We start from the raw sequence: 23,274 nt of genomic DNA on the forward strand, positions 1-23,274 counted from the left end.
GTCATCAACTGCGGGGGAAAACTGAACTGAAATCAACATAATTCAAGGCATTTCATGAAAGTATGAACATTTCTGTCATGAATTTATAGTTGCATAAGAGGCGCTTCAGTTTCCACACTCTTAGAATCCCTGTGAATTGGTATTGTGTTTTTGTGTTAAAAAAAAATACTATACAAAATCATAATTCATATTTAGTTCTTTTATTGTTTCACTTTCATTCTTATTTTCAAGAGACAAAAAGCTTCAGTGTGCGAGCCAGAAAGGGGAAGCATGGATTGGTAAAGAGAAAGTGTTTGGGCCATTATTTCTTTGGATCAAAACAAGTAAAGCCTGTGTTGCTTCTGCAATTGCATTTCTAAAACAAAACCCTAGATGTTTTCGCCCAATTAAAACTTGCCTTGCCGTGACACCTGTAGTTACTGTGGAGAGAATATGATATAGCCTCAGGCATCCCCGCAGTTGGGCTTGGCTTTAAAGTTCTCAAACCAGCAGGAAGATTTTGTCATTGCCGTGTAAGGTGCTAATATTCTCTGCTGCCTGGCTGGTTACCCCTTAACCTTAAAAATGACATTCAGAACAAAATGAGAATGGGCTGATATGCCAGGTGGCAGGCATGAAGACAAAGAGGCACCAAGTATGTGAGAAGAGAATAAAATCAAAATAATAGAACATATAAATTCATTTGGCCCACAGCTGGCACAATATGTGCACGCGCGCAGTGCAGAACCTGAAAATAAATCCACTGTAAGCTGTGATTTATGTTTACCATTGTTGCATGTTGACAAGAGAGCTGAAATACATCTCCGTGCTTTCACATCTTTCTTTTTTCCCCTTCAGAGGACCATCCTGAACAGTTTGCTTTTTTCCAGTGTCTTCTGACCTGGAACATAACCCTCTATTCTTTGTCCTAATCTTTCACCTCTGCAGAAGACATGCACTGCACAAATACCAAAAATAAAAATAAAAATGAATAGAGATTCCATTTTTCATGGAAGTGTAAAACTCTCATTCCAAGTTGTGTCCAAAAACAACCCATCTCCTTTAATTATTTGATATAATGGTGGTTGGTATACATGAATTCTCCTATCCAGTGAAAATAGCCAGAGGCACGGAGACCCATTTATTAAATACAAACACTGTTGTGGTTTTCATGGAAGAAATGGCCTGTCTGCACATGCAGTAGTTATGTTCAAAACATGGGTGCTCTTGCAACATATAATTTTGTTGTAAGCCACCATAAGGAAACATTGTATTTTCATCAGTGGCTAATAAATTTACAAAGACAACCAAACAATCAAATAAATAACAGTAGGTGCCATAAATCATGCCTGGGTCCTTAGGAAGCAGCCAGGTGTTTGCCTTAAGGATATTGATAGAAGATCAGGACTGCAAAAAAGAGTCCTTTATGTTATTTTCAAAACTGCTTTTTTTTGGGGGGGGGACAAAAAACAAAGACCCCTTAAATATACTCCCCACAGTGTCATAAATTTCTTTACTACTTTCCTTGTTAAGAAATACTGCCATTGGGTTCAGTACATTTGAGACCTTGTATTTGGGCATGTTAATCCTGATGCTAAACTTTTGGACTCAGATCAGAGGCACTGGAACTTCAATGAGCATATCTCTACAAATGCCATCAGAAGCATTTATGTCGTCATATCCTTAAGATACAATTTCAACATGAATGTAAAACAACACCCGCTTCACTAAACCCTTTGATTACCTCCATTTCTTTTCTGGACTTCAAAAGTATAATTATATCAGAAATTACAGGGCAAGAAGGTTTACACAGAACAAAAATGTACCACTAATTTGCATCAACAGAGCTTTTTCAATCGATTTAGAGTAATGGGAGAAAGGGGAAAGTTTGTGGTGGGTACGCCACCCCTAACCTAGGAACATTCAGTAGCCTGTATGAAGAGATCCACTATATTGTTACAAGTCTGTGGGTGCTAGACATCCTAAATTATTAGTTCCAGTAGGTGTGGCAATTTAATTAAGGCTTGGGGTGTCAAAAGCTAAGTAAGCTAGGTCAGTCTCCTGTGTGTAGTTATAGCTAGATTGTGTGTTGGATTGTGTGCTAGACAATACTAATCCTCTGGAATCAGCATGTGTTAAAGGCTAATTAAGCCATGCTGTGTGAGATGATAGCCTGGGGATGGGCCATTAAGAACAACACAAAGCATCAAAGGGAGCTATGTGAGAAGGTAAAGGTGTGGGTCACCCTTCGCTCTAAAGATAATGGAAAAGATTAGAGAAGTTTAGGGCTAGGAGTGATGTAATGTAGGAGTAAGTAGTGAGATGAAAAGAGAGTCAGAAAGCACAGTGTTGGTGTCCGTTTGAATGGAGGGCTGCAGCTGTGGGGGAAGCAAGTCTTGGAGTGTTAAAGCAGGGAGCCCTTCCATCATAGATTCAGGTTGTATATATGTGTAAACAATCCATATATCATAAAGATATTGCAGTCTCCACTGTGCCTCATTTCCAAAAGGAAACATTGACCCTGGGTAAGTGTGCCTGGAACCTCTGGAATCATGCACCGCTCAAGGATTGGGGTGGAGTGTAATAATATGCATAGTTCTCCCAATGCGTTTGTCTAGCTGCTTCTTTTGCATAACTGGCCAGTGTGGTGCAGTGGTTAAGAGTGGTGGACTTGTAATCTGGTGAACCGGGTTCGCTTCCCCGCTCCTCCACATGCAGCTGCTGGGTGACCTTGGGCTAGTCACACTTCTTTGAAGTCTCTCAGCCTCATTCACCTCACAGAGTGTTTGTTGTGGGGGAGGAAGGGAAAGGAGAATGTGAGCCGCTTTGAGACTCCTTCGGGTAGTGATAAAGCGGGATATCAAATCCAAACTCTTCTTCTTCTTCTTCACCCAGGCTACTGCATACACATGGGTGGTTGGAGGGAGATCTGTTGTTGTTGGTCCTGCTTTCCTTTCTGCACACATATGTTCAGTCACCTTAGATTGGTTGCCTAAAAAGAGCTTAGATTTTCCTTAATCTCATTCAGAAATGTCAGGAATTTTGAAGTGGTTACAACTTCAGCTGATCCTGGGAGCAGGGGCATGAGTGTGTGTCCTGCTTCCCTGTGCTAATGTGATGTCTTGTTAAGGCAAGTAAAAGTAGCCAGAGATATAGAAGCCTAATCAATCATTACTATCTTCCGTGACTCTGCGAAATGAAGAGCACTGCTGTGCTTTACTGCCCCTGTTCATGTCATCACATCCTTGATGGACCCATCTACAAACTTTCCTTGCACAGTAGTCAACATTCTGAAGCTGGGATCCTGATCTATATGCATAGTATCTGCACAAATTTAGAATGCTGTGCAGTCAATTGAACAGGTAGTGGGGGGAAATGGTAGAATGACATGTAATGTTGAAAAGTTGTAGGCCTTTTTTACTGAAAAGTGTGTGTGTGTGTGTGTGTGTGAGAGAGAGAGAGAGAGAGAGAGAGAGAGAAAGGGAGAGGGAGAGGGAGAGGGAAGGGAAGGGAAGTGTAATTCTAATGCCAGAGAGACTTTAAGTTGTTATGTTCTTTGCAGTCAGACTGCATAACACTTCACCCCAGGTAAAAAGTCTGATCAGATTAGAGTTTAAAATAAACTGACAGAAACCTTAAAATGCTTTTTTGCTTGTAAATGCCCTCGTATAGGCTGAGGAATTACTATTAGAATAGGCAGTGCATTCTCTGTGATGCACTGGACAGGTTATGACACAGAAAGGGGATGAAGAATATTATTGTGCAGTTGGTGTTCATGTATATTTACTTTATGGGCCCTCTACCTGAACTCTGGTTTTTCTTGTTTATAACCCTCAAAAGGTATATTGTCATTTGACAATACAGCTCATTTGGCATTTATATAGAGCAAGATACCCTTAGAGGAAGAGATTGAACAGTGAGATAACAGGACACAACAGAAAAACCCATTCTGTGATAGAAAATGCATAATTTTACCTCACTTGGAACTTTCCCTTGCTGTTAATTCAGCATGACTTGAGAACACTGAACAATTGCTCACTTCAGTTCCTTCCATATGAAGGTTGATACCTAAAATACATCATCTAGAGTTCTGTCTCTAGAATTACCTTTTCCAGACTTAAAGTGATAACAATATGGCATGAAAGGAAACTCAGTGGTCAGAGAAAGATCAGTTTGGTCACTGATAAGGAATGGAAGCAGACCCAGTGCACTCCGAAAGGTTCCTTCAGTTACTTTCCACCATCTCCACAGCACACTCTAGTTATTCTTGCTTATTTCCTGAGATATATGGGGCTCAACAGGGAAAGGAGCAATCTGTCATGTTTGGTCCTTACTTCCTGTCAAGTAATACTCTTGGGATCTCCAACCCTCACCCCAGCATCACAAAAGCGGCTGTTTTTTTAAGGTGAGTGCCTTCTGGAAGATGGGAAGAGATGCAGTTGGGGGGGTCTGTGTCCCCCTTTGCCAGAAAGCCATTGTGTATTCTGATCTATTGAAAGAAAAACAGCTCACCTTTCACTGTGAACAAAACTAGCCTTTCTGTGCTCAAGATTCTACAGCAACTGACAACAGAAAATCAGATTGTAAATTTTATTTTGGACAGTCTAGACTTCCAGCTGAATTAAAATAGTGTTTGGTGCTTCCAGAGTTCAGCTGAACAAAAGTAAAGAAGCAGAAAAGTTTAAAATGAAAAGGTGCCAGTACTCTTTATCAGTGAGTACAGTCACAAAAAGCACTGGGTTTAAGTATCTGGATAAGCTCTCATGTGAGTGAGAAAAAGTGAGGGAAAGAACTTGAAACTTCCTGTGCAGGGTAAAGAAAGACAATGAGTAGTGGCAGCAAGCATTTGGGTTGGGAGAGAAATTTGATTCAGTGCACAATTTAATGGCAGACCTACCTAATTCTCATTTTCTGAAACAATAAGAGAGCAGAAATATAGCCAACCTTTGAATGTTTTCTGCATTTTTCAGTGCAGTCAAGTAATATATAATGGGTTAAATTGTGCAGACAGCACATGTATTCCTAAAATACACAAGTGCATTCTGTTAGGGGGAAATTGCCTTTACAAAAAATGGTTATATTCATCACAATTGCATACAAAATTAGGATAAATTTGAACTAAAATGCTAATGAATTTTCATGAGGATTCCAAAAAAGAGAAAAGTGATTTGGAAGTGCAAAGAACTGAACTTATGACGTAAAGAATTAGAAATTGGGAGAAATGAAAATTGGCATATTCGCCCATTCCTTTGGAGCATAGAAGCAGTAGCTGGCAGCACTGGGGTCAGTGAAATGCTATGCCTGGGTCCTCCACAGGACCAAATGGGCAGAAGCTAAGTGAAGGTCTGCTGGCTATTTTGCCACATTTATTTACAACAATATCTAAAGCAGTGGATGGGTACATGATTGGAATTACCTGGGAACTGGCTGGATAAATCCAGGTAGATGTAGTGTTGCTTGCTCTCCTTGCTGACTTTGTCCTCTTGTGGCCTACAGGATATTTTTTAAAGCAGGGGTGACAAAGAACATGTCTTAAGCTGGAGGCAAATGAGAGTCTACAGTGCCATGAATATGCTCTCAGCTGCCCTGGAAACTAAACACCTGCCTGCCACCCACTCCCTTACCTACCTACCTACCTGAGTCCACTACTGCTTTCACGATCTCCTCTTCCAGCTGCACAACAAAATGACTCACAGCCCCATGCCACAATCTCTTCCCCACTTCAGAGTGCTTATCTGCAGTACTCTGTTTCCCAGTCAAAGGAGGAGAAGGCAATGACCAGGAAGTCAATGAGTGGGAAATGGCCAAGGCTTCCATATCAATATTCAGATTGTTTGCATGCTACAACTCTTAACAGGGCATGCACGGTATTTTGAATTATCTTTTCATTGCATGTGTTTCCAGCTTTAGTTTTTCCTTTCCCACATTTTCTAACTGGTGTCCGCTGGGGAGGAGACATAGGGGACCATCTTCCTGGCTAAGTACTGGTAAGTGGTCCCCAGTTAGCAACAACAGTCAAACTTCTGGTTCAGAATTTTTGGGATTTAAAATGCATTTCTCCTCACATCTCTTCCCTAAGGAGATTATCATCCAAGTGCATTGTTAGGGGTCACCTCTTTTCTGAAAGGTAAATACATCATTTCATCTTATTATTATTCTTTTTCTGTGGCAAGGTGAAATTGCAGGGACACGCAAGCCTGCAAGTTCAGATTCCGCCTTGTGGGCAATCCATTTGACTTGAAGCTTTTTAAACCTAGTTGTGTTGATAAGTGATGATATTTTGCCACTAACAAATTTGACAAGTGGTTAAGTATAATGTTTTTGACACGCAATGTATCACTGCCTATACATTGGAAGGAAATGTTTCTTTTCTGTATACAGTGTTTGTTACAGTAAACAGTGTGCAGTCTTGACAAATAACACTCAGAGCTGACTTGCCTTCTAATATGTCGGCGGGTTTTTCTGAGGCTACTTATTACCTACCCATCAAGGCACCTGGTGCCAATAAACAGATTCATCATGTTTTCATGTCTGTGTGATTGACATCTGTTGCTGAGAATCCCCAGCAAGTTTGCATTGCAGTCATTTGAATCGCAGTTCACATAATCAGAAATGTTTGCTTATTTTCACTTATCTGTGTGGCTCCAGCCCAAAGAAGCACACAGAATGATCCATGTGTACATCTGCACCTTTTAACTTTATTTTTACAGCAGCAACTCTGTTCTGCTGTGCTGTGCTGCATTTGAAACCATTTCTGAAACTTTCTTCTTTGTCATCTGGCTGTCAACTGAGTTTCTGATTTGGCACAGATGATATGATCATGCTGTTTTTTCATAAACAACAACTCTCCCAGTGCTTGAAAACTGATGCTTAATTTTGGAGGCTTTTAAAAATGTAGTGGTGTTAGATGTCAGCCTACCACAAATCTTAATAGTTTAAAAATAAAATGTTTAGGGAAAAGAGTTAAATAGGTTCTTACAAACAAAACAAAACAGGTCAGATAAACCCTTGGTCAGATATGTAGTATTTATATTTTAAAAAATCTCCCTCACTTGACTAAGTGGTAGTTTAAAAGTAGTGTTTCAGGGCTGTGTTTGGCTGGTTTTGGCTTTTGCCAAACACTTTTTGAGGCAGTGTGAGTAGTTAGAGGGGAGAACCAAACTAATAATAATAATATGATATGGATATGGATATGGATATGGATCCACACCTATACACACAATAATGTAACTCTTTGTGAGCAACTTAAACCTTTTTATTTAAGGGGGCATTTGGGGCCCAGCTCATATTTATTAGAAGTGCTGTTGTGCTATGCTTTGTATGTTGCTTTCGTATTCTATAGTACCGAAATATATTTTCCCCAAGTTTTATTGATTTCAACTTGAGGTGCATTTGCACAGTATGATAGGATACAAATACTTCAAAAAATAAGGGGAAAATACGTAATACATTGCTATTTGTAATTTCCATATTGAAATATCTCCATAAATTTAATGCGCCAATGACATAAGTTGATGGCTGTGCCTTATTTCTTCAGTAATTAATAAAAGGTATTCAGTTTTCAAGAGATCATCACATTTTTGTTTTCTGACATTGACTTCATGGCACAGGAAGGAATAACATCAGAAGAGCCCCAAAATTGGACAATAGTGAGGTCAAATTTGAGGATCTCATTTATGTGAAATGAAGATACTTTTGGGGTCGAATTGGATGATATGCTCACCATTCTTATCCCCCACAAGTGGCGAGAGAGTGAAAACTCAACTTCCCACCCTGCCCTCCAGGTACGCCTGCCCCACCTCTAATTCTCCCAGATGTCCCCGCATTGGGTGTAATGTTTGAATAGGGTATACACGCCTTAACTCCAACACATGTGGGCATGAACAGCGCAATATCTGATTTAAAATCTGAAAACCCAATTAGGGAGTCTGTACATTGGATTTTTACATGTGTACATATTCACATGGTGCACCCACATGTGGACCTAGGATGTCAGACGTGGAATAGGCATATCTGGTGGGCAAAGTTGTAACTCCCCGCACTGCGCATAAAAACAAAATTAGGGAGACTATAATCTTTGAACTTACTGATAACATGTAGAACATATGTAGCCTCAATTTTTCTCCTTATGCTGCACTGCCATCCACTCATGAAAGAAGATGGATTCCCCTCTTCCCCATGCAGTTCCTGTGTCCCCTTCTCCCCACCCCAGTATATTCCAAAGGATTAGAGGAGCCTCAACATCAGCATGGAAGGCGAAATGTGGGAGAGCTGCAAAGGGAAGGGAAATCTGTGAATATCTGCCTGCTTTTCTCTTCTGTTAGAGGTGGTGTCGAAAGCCCTCCCTATGAGCAGACAGACATGGGGAATCATCTCTGTTATTGGTTGTGAAATGACTAATTGTGTGACAATACAGAATTCAAATGTGTGTTTCCATATTTTGCTTTCATTTATAGGCTTTGATTTAGTGAAATGTGAGGATTCCGGAACACCAAACTATGGCTACAAGATTCGCGATGAAGGCCATTACACAGATACGGTTGTTTTGTACAGTTGCAATCCGGGCTACACGATGCACGGTAGCAGCACTATTACCTGCCTAAGTGGAGATCGAAGAGTTTGGGACAAGCCTTTGCCGACTTGTACAGGTAATGTTAGATAACACGGTGATCTAAAAGTTTATTGTTAAACACTTCATAGGTCTCTTTATGGATAATGCATTATTATATATTTGATAACAATGCTTTGAAATGGTATATAATCCATCTCAGGTTTTCCCCAACCACCACCATATACATATATTGAAACTAAATATGTGGGCCATCTCTGAGGAAATCTACTACTACTCTCCCTGAAATTCTTTTGCTTTTCTTGAAATTCCTCTGGTATGCTTTTACCTTGATTTCTGAAGGATATTTGATGCAGCCTAGGAATGAATGGACTACAGACTATAAGAAATTTTGACGCCCCTATCAAAACTCTTTCAGTTTTCTTCACATTTCTTACCCAAGGAGAAATCTCCAGATTCACCTCATGTTTTGCCTTGAAGCAAAATTCTGTGGCAGTTCTTACTAAAAAGAATGCTCGTTCTCTGTGAGGTCTCCATGAATTATTTTGTCCTATCTGGTATTGTCTAAACTGACCCCCTGCGAAATTGGTGGCAAATTTGGGTCCATAGCTAGAAGATTGTAACAACAACAACAACATTTTTTGCCCTTGTTTCTGAAGATATAAGCCTTCTTGAATATACAAAAGAATCCCCCCATCTCTCCCTGTCCCTCACTGAATCAGAGACCAGTTTCTTAACAAACCATCATTTAGCTGTCTTGTGGCAAGGCTAATATTTCTGTATTGTTCTTTGCATGGATTTTTACTATATCATATTCTACTCATTTTCTGTTCACAAGGTATATAAGACTAGATCACTTGTATGCTTTCTCCATTAATAATGGGATTAATGTGAAATTCAATATCTGAGTTACTCTTTATCTGAATTGTTTGTTTTCATGAGGTCACACACAAAACCTGGTCTTATTATCCTGCTGAAAACTGGAGATAATGAGCTTTCCAAAGTAATTCAGAAATTACTCAAGCTCTAGAAAGAAAGAAAGAAAGAAAGAAAGAAAGAAAGAAAGAAAGAAAGACCCACTGGAATGGCTGGCAGTTGTTCTGAGCCAGTCCAATATCTTTCCTAGTCTTCGGATCCTTTTCACTATCCCTGTATGAGGAGTGGAAAAATGTTGTGAGGGCAAAATAGGAAGTGGAGACCTACAGCCATTCTCATCAGCCATCTGCGAGGAAGGGGCTGTTGCTTCGCCCATTTCACCCATGCAGTGCCTGTTTTCTGTCCCCATAGGAACTAAGGACTCCAGTAGTTTCTGTGCGGTGAGGAAAAAGCTCTCTGTGGGCAAAACTGGAGGTATAGTCAAAAAGTCTTTAAATACGGGTAATCCATTAGAGGACGAGTAATCTGGAGTTTTAGAGGGACGCGAGTGGCGCTGTGGGTTAAACCACAGAGCCTAGGACTTGCTGATCGGAAGGTTGGTGGTTCGAATCCCCGCGACGGGGTGAGCTCCCGTTGCTCGGTCCCTGCTCCTGCCAACCTAGCAGTTCGAAAGCACGTCAAAGTGCAAGTAGATAAATAGGTACCGCTCTGGCGGGAAGGTAAACGGCGTTTCCGTGCGCTGCTCTGGTTCGCCAGAAGCGGCTAGTCATGCTGGCCACATGACCCGGAAGCTGTACGCTGGCTCCCTTGGCCAATAAAGCGAGATGAGCGCCGCAGCCCCAGAGTCGGTCATGACTGGACCTAATGGTCAGGGCTCCCTTTACCTCTTTTCCAGGTCTAATGCAGGACAGCTTTGCCAGAGTTCCCACTGACAACAAAAGGTTCTATTTAAGAGGGTGGGGACAGGCATGTATAATGCATAAATTCATTTCTTTGTCATCACGTGTTCCGCTCAATTCTAATCTTTCCTGCTTTAAGCACATTGTACACATTAAGTGGCATTCTTTGATTCTCTTTCCCCGCCCTTTCTTTCTCTTTTTAATTGAAAGTCTGGTATGATCTGTGTCTGAACAAAGGGAGAGTGGCTGAGTAGATACATTCTTTGCAGAATTCTCTGCCTGGGAAAATATCTTTTCAATCTCATGTAAGAGAACCATCAAACCTAGAAACATGAAACTAATTTGAGTACCCTTACGTGTTTCGTCTGTGCTCTCAGCTGTTTCAAGCTCCTCACTTACACATGACATAAAGATTGTGTCATCTTGACTTGCCAGTTACGAAAACTCTGGATTCTGACTGAGCAAGATGTGAACTAGCTTGTCTTATGTTGCTATCAAAAGGTATATGTGCAACACGTTAAGAAGTGAGAAGAAAAACATTTCCATCAAGGTAAAGAAAAGGTTACTCTTATTTTCCAGCCGTATGTCTACAACCCATGCAAATGCTGTGGGCTATTCGTGGAGTGTGTTTTGCTCATCCATGCGAGAAGCATATTGTCAGGAGGAAGAGTGCTAGATAGCACATATCTGAATGCTAACACTTTAGGTTAATTCCATAGGACAGTGCTCACAGGGAAGCTCGAATTATAACTTCTTAAAAGTATAACAAGAAAATATTGTTCACGCTACCTGAGCTGGTTCTGGGTTACTCAGATACTGCCTTATCCTCAATTGATGTACCTTTGCTTGTAAAAAAATAAAAATAAAAATCCCTTTTGGTTCTCTGAGGCTTAAATCCTAAGATTTTATTTATTTATTTTTTTGAGGGGGGACGGGACAAACCAAAGGTGGTTTTCCCAGTTATTCACTGCCCTGTCAGACAGCTGCCAGCAGTCAGAACTGTGGGTGGAATAATGTCTTTGTACTTCTCCATCCTTCCTCTGGTTTTAAAAAACTAACTATACCACGAAGATAATGGCCACTGGTCCCATCACCTCCTGGCAAATAGAAGGGGAAGAAATAGAGGCAGTGAGAGATTTTTACTTTCTTGGGCTCCATGATCACTGCAGAAGGTGACAGCAGCCACAAAATTAAAAGACGCTTGCTTCTTGGGAGAAAAGCGATGACAAACCTAGACAGCATCTTAAAAAGCAGAGACATCACCTTGCCAGCAAAGGTCCGTATAGTTAAAGCTATGGTTTTCCAAGTAGTGATGGATGGAAGTGAGAGCTGGCCCATAAAGAAGGCTTATCGCCGAAGAATTGATGCTTTTGAATTATGGTGCTGGAGGAGACTCTTGAGAGTCCCATGGACTGCAAGAAGATCAAACCTCTCCATTCTGAAGGAAATCAGCCCTGAGTGCTCACTGGAAGGACAGATCGTGAAGCTGAGGCTCCAATACTTTGGCCACCTCATGAGAAGAGAAGACACCCTGGAAAAGACCCTGATGCTGGGAAAGATTGAGGGCACAAGGAGAAGGGGATGACAGAGGGCGAGATGGTTGGACAGTGTTCTTGAAGCTACCAGCATGAGTTTGACCAAACTGCGGGAGGCAGTGGAAGACAGGAGTGCTTGGAGTGCTCTGGTCCATTCATCCCCTTTTGCAATTCTTTGTTCACCCGTACACAGACACCCCTGTTCCACGCTTCCGCTGAAACAGCAACCTTGTGTCTTATCCCTTTCTTCTGCAGGAACCTCTGGAAATCCTGTAAAAGAAAAATTTGCTTCTCATCTGTCAAAAGACAATCAATGTTAGCATCATGCATATTCTTAACCTTGTCACAAAACTCCTGAAACCTTTCCAAGGCTTCCTGTGGCCTCTTTAACACATAAATCCAGACAAAGTTAGAGAAATGATCCACACACACAAGATAAAATCTTGCATTGCCTCTAGATGGTTCTAGAGGACCAATCACATCAGCATACACCCGCTGAAACGCTCTGTCGACCCTGGCCACCTTCTTGGCGCTCGTTTTGGTCACACCTCCAAGAGAAATCACGTTAGACTCAGAATTACATTCCATGTAATCACTTTGGTCAAAAGTCAACAAATACAGTCCATCTTTCTCTCTGGCAGAAAGATACAACTCTCCATCTTTGAAGATCTTGCAGCTCTCAGCATCATAGGACAGTTTCAGTCCTTTCTTTGCAATCTGCGAAACACTCAGCAGATTGAACTTCAATTCAGGAACCAAGTAAACATTATGTATAGTCAGGTTCAGACTCTTAAGATACACAGTTCCAATCCCAGTCGCCTCCAGCTTTGCTTCTTAAACGTTGAAAAGAGCGCTCTGTGTGGGGACATATGAACAGAACAGCCCGTATCGATTACAAACGAGTTTCCAACATCTGGCGTGGTTCCTTTCGCCATCAAAGCCTTTGCAGGTTTCACCGAAGACTTGGTATGACCTTTGCCTGCTGCCTCAGGCTTTGCTGAGCGGCCCTTAGCTCCTTTTGGCTGGCGTAGCTTCTTGCAGTTCCACTGAAGATGCCCAGCCTGTCCACAATTGTAACATCGGACAACGTTCAAAGCTACAGCATTCTCTCCAGTAGCAACATCAGTGGGGGAATTAGATCTCTGTTCCTCCCTCCCCCTGTCCTTCACCTCCAGTGCAGCAAGCCTGTCGTGTTCATTCAAAACAACGGCAGACACCCTCTCCGCGGTCAAATCTTGCGCCGGAAGGGAACCAAGCTGACTGGCAACGGTTTTGTAAGTCCGATTTAGGCTGTTTATCATCATGAAGCAAAACACTTCCTCCTGTAGACGGAAATTGCGTTCCACCATCTGTTGGCGCAGATATTTCATTTCCGTCAGGTGCGCTTGAACATCTCCATCAGGCGCAAGCCTCAGATTGGTCAGCTTCTCAAAATACAGCAACGCTGAAGAACCAGCATCCCTCTGATGTGTTCTACGCAGCGTTTCCCAAATCTCTTGCGCGTATTCCAAATCCTGAATATGCACAAGTTGATCATCTGAGACACACAGAATTATAGCCGTCCTGGCCTTCACATTCTGTGATTCCCAACCTCGTGTTGGTGCTTGAGGGATGGGGTTCTCAATCACCCCAAAAATCCTCTGATTCTGCAGCAGGGCCTTCACCTTTACAGACCAAGATGAATAATTGTCATTAGTCAGGGGAGGCGGGTAAGGCAAAGCTTCCCCCTTCTTGGCATCCATTTTGAATCCAAGTCTCAGCTCTCACTCTCGAGCTAGTAAAATCCAAAAGTCTCTTTTGGGCTGTTTACTGCCTTTCTGGCAGGCAATCTGCAAGCTGTCTCACAGTCCTTGCAAAGAAGCGAAGACAAACAACTTTCGCTTTCCCAGGCTCTCACTGAGCCGGCCCCACGTGTCAGTAACTTTCCACTGTACTGACTGTCGTTGCCTAGCAACTGTGCATACCTTCCTTGAGACAGGATTTCTTATCTAGCCACAAGTATGCCTGGTATGCAAGCCTTTGCTCTCAGAGCTGTTTTTCCAAACGCAGCTCCTGTGAACCAGAGAATGATCAATCTGCATTCACACTTTTAGCCCGATATTCAGCATACCTTTTTGGGGCTCCGTTGCTTGGAAAACACCCCCTCTCGGTGTCCAGCCGTCTGTTCAGCTTCTGGCTGCAATGCAGACGTTATCTTCTTTCCTTGGTGCAGAGGATGGCACACGATCCATCAACCTCTCACCTCTCATGCTGATTCCCATGGATCAGATAACCAGCGGCTTCTGCTACCATTTGTCGGAATCAAGCCTCAGTCAGTCAGAGGAATTGGCCACTCTCCAGGTGCCCGGCTTGAGTTCCTTGTTGATCTCCCCCGTCAGCGGCTCCCGGCAAGACAAGGCGAGATCTCTTATCGGCGATCCTTCTCAAACGTGAGAAGAACACAACCATCCCTCCTCCCCTGCCATCCCCAGGGAGGGGAGAGAGACAGACAGAAATGTATTTACATGCCTTTATTTCTGTCTTTCCAGCAGTGCAGAGAAAACATGTCTGCACTCTCTCAACACCAACAGCAGAGAGAGAAAAAACTCCACCCATGTACTTCCAGTACAGGGTCATGTGGCACTCTGAGCTAACATCCGGTGCTCAGTGCACATAATAGACTGTCCCTTGTTCCCACGGTACAGTCCCAAAACATCAACATCCTGTTTGGCTTTCCAGCCATCTGGAGAACTCAGCAGCATTGCTCCTTTTTCGTAACAGGGGTCACGAAGAGTCGGACATGACTAAACGACTAAACAGCAACAACAACAAATACCCCATCAGAAACAACGTGGTGGGGATAGATTGGATAGAGTGCTGCTGCTGCCAGGGGACAGGGAAGGCACAAGGTCTACCCTTGTCATACATCGTTTTCAAACTTACAGGTATCATCCGAACCAGGGCTGCAAAGGTTTCTCCTAGAGGCTGCTTACTTGTTCACAAAGTCCGAAGTTTTTATCTGCTGCTCTTTCCTAAAACAGTAATAGCACACAAGCAAACTAAATCTCTTGGGCTCTTTCATACACTTGGCAGCACATATAAAAGTAAATGAACCCTACTTTGAAAGTGTTGCTTACTAGTGTACTACTACTACTACCATAACTTAGAAAGAACTTTGATAGAAGTAGAGATGCTTGAAGTATTTGATTTATGTGAGTTGTTACACAAACTGACTTGATTCACATTTCTGGATGTAAGTGTGGATGGTTATTCTTTGGACTTTTCACTTCTTTAGATTTTCCAGTGCAATTCTTGGATTTTAAAGTCCACATTTTTAGATTAAACATATGTAGGTGTATTTATTGTTTGAGAAAATATGTTCAAAAATGTGTTTGTTTTTTACAGATCCCCCCCAACCCCTCCAAAAAACACGCAAAAACTTTCAAAGGATTGCACTGCACCACTTTTGCATTAGAATTCACCTTGCGTGTCCTAGGTGGCTTAATGTGGGGTGGCACTGTGGTCTAAACCACTGAGCCTTTGGGGCTTGCTGATCAGAAGGTCGGCGGTTCGAATCCCCGCGATGGGGTGAGCTCCCGTTTCTCTGTCCGAGCTCCTGCCAACCTAGCAGTTTGAAAGCACGTCAAAGTGCAAGTAGATAAATAGATACCGCTGCAGGGGTAAGGTCAACTGCGTTTCCGTGCGTTCTGGTTTCTGTCACAGTGTTCTGTTGTGCCAGAAGTGGTTTAGTCATGCTGGTCAGGGGTCCTTTACCTTTTACCTAATGTTTAATACAAGACCCCATAAAGTTATTCCAACTTCCTTTCTTTATTCTATTTTTTCTTTTCTGAATCTTGGCCGTGCATCATTTCATCAAGCAGCTTGGTATATTACAAACAATCACGTTCTACTAAAATTAAGAGTTCTAACCTTTCTGTAAAGTAAAGTACCTCAACTGTGCATGGCACTTCTCTCTGAAAATTGATTGTTTTCGCCTTTTCTTTTCGCCTTTTCTTTTCTTTTCAGCTGAATGTGGTGGACGTATTCATGCTGCTACTTCAGGCCGCATTCTGTCTCCTGGTTATCCAGCTCCATATGACAACAATCTTCATTGTACTTGGATTATAGAAGCAGACCCAGGGAGGACAATTAGGTATGCATGCAGTCTCAGCTATTAAATTTAGTATTATCCAAGTCATAGCACTATAGGTTTTACCATTATATACATACCTCGTTCTTGTTTGATCTTTTAAGGGTCAAATTGCAAGATTAAAAGATGCCTGATTCACTGTATTTAACAAATTACTTCCAGAAATCATGGACTGCCATTGGTTATATATGTATTGTAGGACCAAAAGGGAGAACCTTTGATGCGCAAACATACTAGGATGTAAGCCTTACTGAACTCATTGGGACATACTTGTGAGTGAACATGCTTAGATCTGGTGTTGTAAATTTCTTTGTGGGCAGATAAGCCCATCATATCAGAAGTAGCCATTAATGCTATTCTACCCATGCTTCGTCTTTATTTTTGCCATAAAGTGGCAAAAGAAATGAGAGCACAGGATCCCAACCTGTCATCTTTCATGGCGTCTTATAGGATCTACTCTACTTATTAGAACTGGATCTAGTTTTAGCAATGAAAGTAACTATATTGGTCTCACTGAGCTCAACTGATCTGCAGAATCACATTGGATGGGTTTCTCAGGAAGTAATTCACAAACCATTAGAGAACTCATTTCCACAGCAAGAAAACTGCCCATTCTTCAGGTGGTGGAGAGATAGATGAGCCTATATAGCAGTGCAGATGCAATCTCTCAGGAATGATAGAATATTAGAATTTTTGTAATGCGTTCTAACTGCAGTAGAATGAAAATCCTAATTCATTGTACTTTTAAGTATCATGTTTACTCTCAAATAGTTAATATTCTTACATAAATAGGCTAGAGTTTAGCTGGGGAGGGAAACTGTTTGCTAAAATACTTTCCTTATACATATTCAGAGAAATTCATATTTTTCCCCACACAATTTCATTTTCTTCTTCCTAGAATAGAAAGATAACTGTATTCCCCTAATACTAGACCAAAAGACACCCACTCAATCACGAGCAAATTCATTGCTCCATTTGCATTTTAATAGGAATGGCAAATGTGAAATTAATATAGAATGAAATAAGAAATTACAAACAACCATCTGTAGGTAGAAAACAGATTTAATATTTACTTATTAGCAGCCTTCTGAGTCAATATTTATTACAGGAAGTGGAAAAACGGCACTGAACTGTGACCATTTCCAATAAGTGTAGCTCTCTGGGCAGTGTTTTACATCATCACATGTAATGTTTAATGTTTAAAAAATGTGGGGGATGCTTCACAGTGTGGAAATGGTAAGAAAATCTATGAAAGATCATGACATGCTTATCAGCATAGTAGGTGTTGTCATGCTTCAAGTGTATTCAGGTCTCCAAGGTCTGACTTATAATGTAACTAATCAGACATTGGACGTGATATGGGAAAAGGTAAAACAACCCACCAATATTCTTGTTTACTTACAGTTGTGAATGTCTAATGTTAAGTAATGAGTGAGGCCCTGAACAAAGTGGCATAATGCAGTATGCACATGTTCAGGGTTTCAGCCACTCCACCACATACACACACCACATTTTCATCCTCCTGCAGTCAATATGTTGCGTCCACTGATCATGTTTGGTCCGCAGCGGTCTGGTTTGAGAGGGTGTTGGTTTGAACTGTTGCCCAATCCCAATTCCATTGGGTTCCTGCACAGATTTCTGTGGGCAGCTCTAGGGACATTTAAAAATGGCTTCTTAGCGTGAACCAGAAATGGCCTTCCCAGTCAAGCAGGTGGTTGTCTCTTTTCATCTATGTGTCTCATCCTTTGTCTTTCTCCATGGCATTCCCTCTCCCACCTCGCCTTCAGTGCCATCATCTCAGTAGTTTCCAGTTCATTGGCACTGAGCAGACTTGGTTTTCATTGGGATATTTTTGGGTCATTTCCGCCCTTCACAATTTATTTTATATTATTTTGTGCATAAGTTTGTTGATTATATGCTCAGAAATAAGACATTCCTTCAGTAGTTAATTTTGAACTGTGAATGTCCAATGTCAAGTAATGCTTCTGAATTTAAAGGAGGGGTTGTGGCGGCAAGGCACATAGAAACGAATTCCTGAATGTATGTTGGTTTTCTTTTTCTTCAAATTAATTCAGTCCTTTGAAACACTTTATTTCTGGGTATAAAATAAGTTTTGGAATAAAGGAGATTTTTTTGGGGGGGGGGGGGAGCGGGAGAGCTAATTGATGCTACGAGCTTGTTTAATCCGGAAGAGAAATGAAACTGATGCAGTGTGCAGCTAATAGTTGTAGCACTGCTGGGGGTGCTACAACTACAATGTATAATGGTAGGTGAGAGGGGAGGCGACAAATTTTGGTGTCACACACGGTGCCAAGGTCTGCCACTGTGTAAGTCAGTGTTATTGGGATATGTCTGGTGGCATCCACATCTTAGAATCATAGAATCATAGAGTTGGAAGAGACCACAAGGGCCATCGAGTCCAACCCCCTGCCAAGCAGGAAACACCATCAGAGCACTCCTGACATATGGTTGTCAAGCCTCTGCTTAAAGACCTCCAAAGAAGGAGACTCCACCACACTCCTTGGCAGCAAATTCCACTGTCGAACAGCTCTTACTGTCAGGAAGTTCTTCCTAATGTTTAGGTGGAATCTTCTTTCTTGTAGTTTGGATCCATTGCTCCGTGTCCGCTTCTCTGGAGCAGCAGAAAACAACCTTTCTCCCTCCTCTATGTGACATCCTTTTATATATTTGAACATGGCTATCATATCACCCCTTAACCTCCAATCTTGAGGATTGTCAATCAGTTCAGGAAGTGTTCCAAATAAAAGGTCATGTGTTGTGGAGTTTGCATACATGTACCCCAGATATGTCTGCAACTAACCAAATAAGAATGCTGATAAACCAGGTTTTCTTCCTTTTTTCTGGACGTAATTTGTAGCTTCATGTTAATTATTATAACCACAATGAAACAAAGAAGATTCACACTTACGTTCATTCAGATTAATGGATTTAATCATGGTTAATTATGTGTTGTTACATGCCTGTCGTTCCTTAATCTGCCCTTTTTATTTAGCACCAAAGGTAGTCATGAATGACAAATGTCTCACATTCTTCTTTCATTTGCAGTCTGCATTTTATTGTTTTTGACACTGAGGTGGCTCATGACATACTCAAAGTGTGGGATGGTCCTGTTGAAAGCAGTATTCTACTGAAAGAGTGGAGTGGCTCAGCTCTTCCTGAAGATATTTATAGTACTTTCAACTCCCTGACTTTGCAATTTGACAGTGACTTCTTCATCAGCAAATCAGGATTTTCTATCCAGTTTTCAAGTAGGTGGATTTGTTTAGTCCTTGAGTAAAATCAAGGTTTGGCCTTTCATGTTTTTGTTGCTAATAGCGTGGTCTGGTACGCCATTTTGAAAACGAGTTTCAGTCTGGTAAGAACCCAAAATCTGTTGACTGTATGCTGAATTAGCTGACATCTGCTAGAAATATAAACAAACAGTTCCCCCAAATATTCTACTTTATGCTTCTTGACAAATAGCATATTTCAATTTTGTATTCAAATGACAGGGGTCAAATGACATACAGGGGTGTCTCAGATCAGATTCTGCCTGAAAAACTTTGCTGTGCAAATTGCTGCATTTCACACCTGTCAGATGCTGGGTGGTGGTTGCTTGTGAGTAACCAAGCAGGACTCCGACCTGTCTTTTACAGGTTTTATTGTGCAAACTATTTACAGTGCAGATACACAAAGTTCATGTCTGTCTGAGTCACTTGCAGAATTCGGGAGTGGCCCCTTCTGGCTTCTCCCCCAACATAAGAACTTAGACACCCCAAATCTCCGCCTCCCCTCCTTGTGTTTCACCCCTCTGCGCAAGCTGGGCGACGGAATTGGCGTGTGTGCCTCTTGGCCAGCCAGGTTCAGTGAGGCGCTTGAGCTCTCAGCAGCATCTTCGAGCCCTCTCCTCGCTTGGCTGGTCCCTTCCCTCTCTTCTCCACTAGAGGTGTGGCTTTTCCCCTCACTGGAAGAGGAACTTCTCCTCAGAAGCGTAGGAGGCTCCCTGTATTCCAACGGCATCCCTTCCTCCCTCCCCTGTTCCGATAGCAGTCCCTTGACAACATCGAATAAGGCATTTACTTGAATCATAAACATTTCATTCTTAAAGGGAAGCAAGCTGTGTAGAATAAGAAGCCACTGCTTCAATTCCGTTGTTCCCTGATACACTGAACCATTTCACTGATGACCGCAGCAGCATGGGAGTTGTTTCTGGCAGTGCTCATCCCATGCTACTGTGGCAACATGTGAAAGGCTGGAAATGTGGGTGGGATCTCTCTCTCATTTTTTACCTAGTCGAGAAAGGGAGGGGAAAGGACTCACACAGCTGATCCTGTGCACATGGTTTTGGCCTTTCAAGCATTTCTAGAGCAACACAAAATAAAACCATTAGAAAGTGGCTCTTGAGCTGGTACAGTAATTTGTCTTCATCAGTAGCAGTGCCGGATTTACGTATAAGCGAAACAAGCTATAGCTTAGGGCCCCACTCTCTTGAGGCCCCCAAAAAAATTTAAAGGGAAAAAAACCCCTGGATGTACATTTCCAAAATATAAGATAAAAAACAAATAAAATAAAACCTACATACAGCAACAGTGTTTTGTGTGGTATGGGTTCCTATGAGTAATGGGCCCCGACTGCTAGCCTGCTCCCTAAAATATCACTGGTTTGCTCATTTCTATATATAGGGTGCCTACATTCTGCCTGTGCAAATGGCTTTAGATACCTATTAGGTCCATAAATTACCATATAGCATATATTCAACACAAAAAACAGCGACAATTTGTTGTTGACAAAGGACAGGTAGACATATAAAGGGCCCCATTATCTTCAGTAGCTTAAGGCCTCATCAAACCTAAATCCGGCCCTGATCAGTAGCACCAGAATCTCTGCATGACACTGCAATCCATGAATTGTCTGGCGTTGGCATTGCTGCACATACTGGCCTCATATTCAGCCAAAATAGACTTGCTAATTAAAAACAATGCCAGTCTTGTCCAGTATGGGGAAAGAAAAATGTTTGGGTTAGGTCAACAATTGCTAGGGGAAATGCAGTTTGGACCTTCTTATCCCCCCAGCTTTGCTGTTTAAATTGTTCCTTTGCCTAGCAACTGTGCATTTTAGCAAAGGATCTATTGGCAAAGGATTCTTGAGTGATCTGCTGGTGGTGGTTGTGGTGTGTATGTGTGTGTGTAGACATGTCCAATCAGAACTTGATTGCATTTTGAACTGCAGAATTATCAGAGCTCTGACAAGCTTTTCATAGGATCCCTTGGGAGTTTTGAAGTAAAAATAGTCACTTTTTTGAGAGGTAATGCTTATTTATATGTTACCATAGTGGCATAATTGAGGACTGGATGTCATTGGCTCCGACCACATGGTTTGGTCATCTGTACCAAAGCAGTGTGGAAAAAAGTCATGACATTGTTCTTCCCATACAGCTACAGTAACACAAAATGGCTCTTAATTTTGCCCTTATGAGTAATCTTCATGGCTTACAGCTTGGTTGCAGATGTTTACCATTTTTCAAAGATTAATTTTTATGTGCATAAATTTATGCTACAGATTTCTGTACATAAGTTTCCAACACACACACCCCTGCTTTAATAAGTATGCTGATGTAGATGATTAATTGGATGAATGCAAATGTATTTTGCTCGCAAAATGTTTGGACCCCATCAAAAGTCCATTGTCTCACCAGCTCAGCACAGCATGTAAAACACCACGAGGACATGAACTGACTGGTGTGATTATGTTAATTGTAATCAGCCTAACACTTTTCATTAAAACTTAATTACCATTTAATCATGCATAAAAGGATAGAAAATGGAGTTCAGTGTGCATCCCTGACCTTTACTTTGCAGGGTTAAATATATTTAAACTAGTTATTAGAAACTGGGGTTCCTAACTAAACATCTCAGAGAAGTACTGGTATGTGTAAGAAGGTAGAGAATGAAATGCCTGTTAACTGAATAACCCATTTCCTTTAGCCACAGTAGACCTCTGACCTTAAGAGTATCCAAGATCAGATTAATTAATTAGCAGACTTAGAGTTTGCTGACCTCTGCATCCCTGTTTATTTATTATATTATTTGCTGCCCTTCATCACCACTTATGTTGGGGCAGATGACAACAATAAATAATACAATAAGATGTTAGATACAGTTAAAACTGTCAAAATAATCAAGCATAATACAACAAAATGCAAAACAAAACACTTACCCTACTTCCCAACATTTCTAACAAAGTAGATTATTTGCTGATGATGGCATTTATGACAATCAGCAAAAGAAAAGAAAAGAAATATTAGCATCAGACTGCTAAAAATGTTTTTCAGTCATTTATGCTCTCTACAATTATGCCATATAGCATCTTAATTATACCAAGGTGTTTGATACTCATAGACGCAAACAGTTAATTGGAGTGGTTTAGGAAACAGTAGGTGAATGTATGGTTCCTTCTCTGTTTCCATTTACCTTGCTCCTGGGTTGAAACGAAACATCAGATCTTGAGTAAATGTGGAGTGGGAGGAACATACTCAGAAATCATAATTGTTTATTACAGTTCAGTAAAGGTAAGAAATTAGGTTCAGTTTGCCTTTAATGTGAACTGACCTAATTCACACTTTTCCAAACAATACGTAAACTGAACACCCCTTAAAATTTGTGCTTCTCTGAATTTTACAGTGCAGTTCTGTAACCAAATAACATGTACAAAACAACATAAAAATGCATTGCATTAGGTCAAACTGCTTGCAAAAATGTATACTTTAGGATAAATGCACTCAAATGCTGACAAATTTTCGTGAGTGTTTTTTTAAAAAAGTGCTTTCAAACTGAGGCAGAAGTGCAGAGAAATTAACCTAAGATTGGAAAATTTGGAACCTGAGAGGAACCAAAATTGTCAGATATGTCTACCCCTAGTTATTTCTTTTTGCGAAGCAGGCTTTATTGATTAGTACAATACAATTGTTCTTGAAGTTCACACATCTAGAGAATTACAATAGATCTGCAGTTATATTGATTAAGCACACATGGTACATAGGAGGGACAAAGCAGGTGATTTCTGCTCATGCAGTGGGATTTCCCCTTCCTCTCTCTCCCCCCTTTAGCCCCTCAACAATCCCTCAAGCTCTCTCTGGAAAGAGATTTTGAGGGCATGGGGAAAGGCTTCAAGAGGAGGAGGAGAGGAGTGGAGTGGAAGCCTGTTCTGTTCAAGCACTCCACCATTAGATATAACCCATAGTTTACTGATGAGAAAGATGCCAGGCCATAGGAACAGCCTCTCTCCCCT

General features: G+C 41.4%; 1 protein-coding gene across 5 annotated transcripts in view; it reads left to right on the forward strand.

Annotated features, from left to right (window-relative positions):
* CSMD1 (CUB and Sushi multiple domains 1) overlaps positions 1–23,274 on the forward strand; it is a 937,839-nt gene that overhangs the window by 744,777 nt on the left and 169,788 nt on the right. For all 5 annotated transcript variants that reach the window (XM_083606880.1, XM_083606881.1, XM_083606882.1 and 2 more), the window contains 3 exons: positions 8,436–8,627; positions 15,864–15,990; positions 19,054–19,256. In XM_083606880.1, the coding sequence (XP_083463006.1) occupies positions 8,436–8,627; positions 15,864–15,990; positions 19,054–19,256 (522 nt within the window). The remainder of the gene's footprint in view (positions 1–8,435; positions 8,628–15,863; positions 15,991–19,053; positions 19,257–23,274) is intronic.

Source organism: Podarcis filfolensis (genome assembly GCF_964270895.1).
Source record: "Podarcis filfolensis genome assembly, chromosome: 3".
Taxonomy (NCBI): domain Eukaryota; kingdom Metazoa; phylum Chordata; class Lepidosauria; order Squamata; family Lacertidae; genus Podarcis; species Podarcis filfolensis.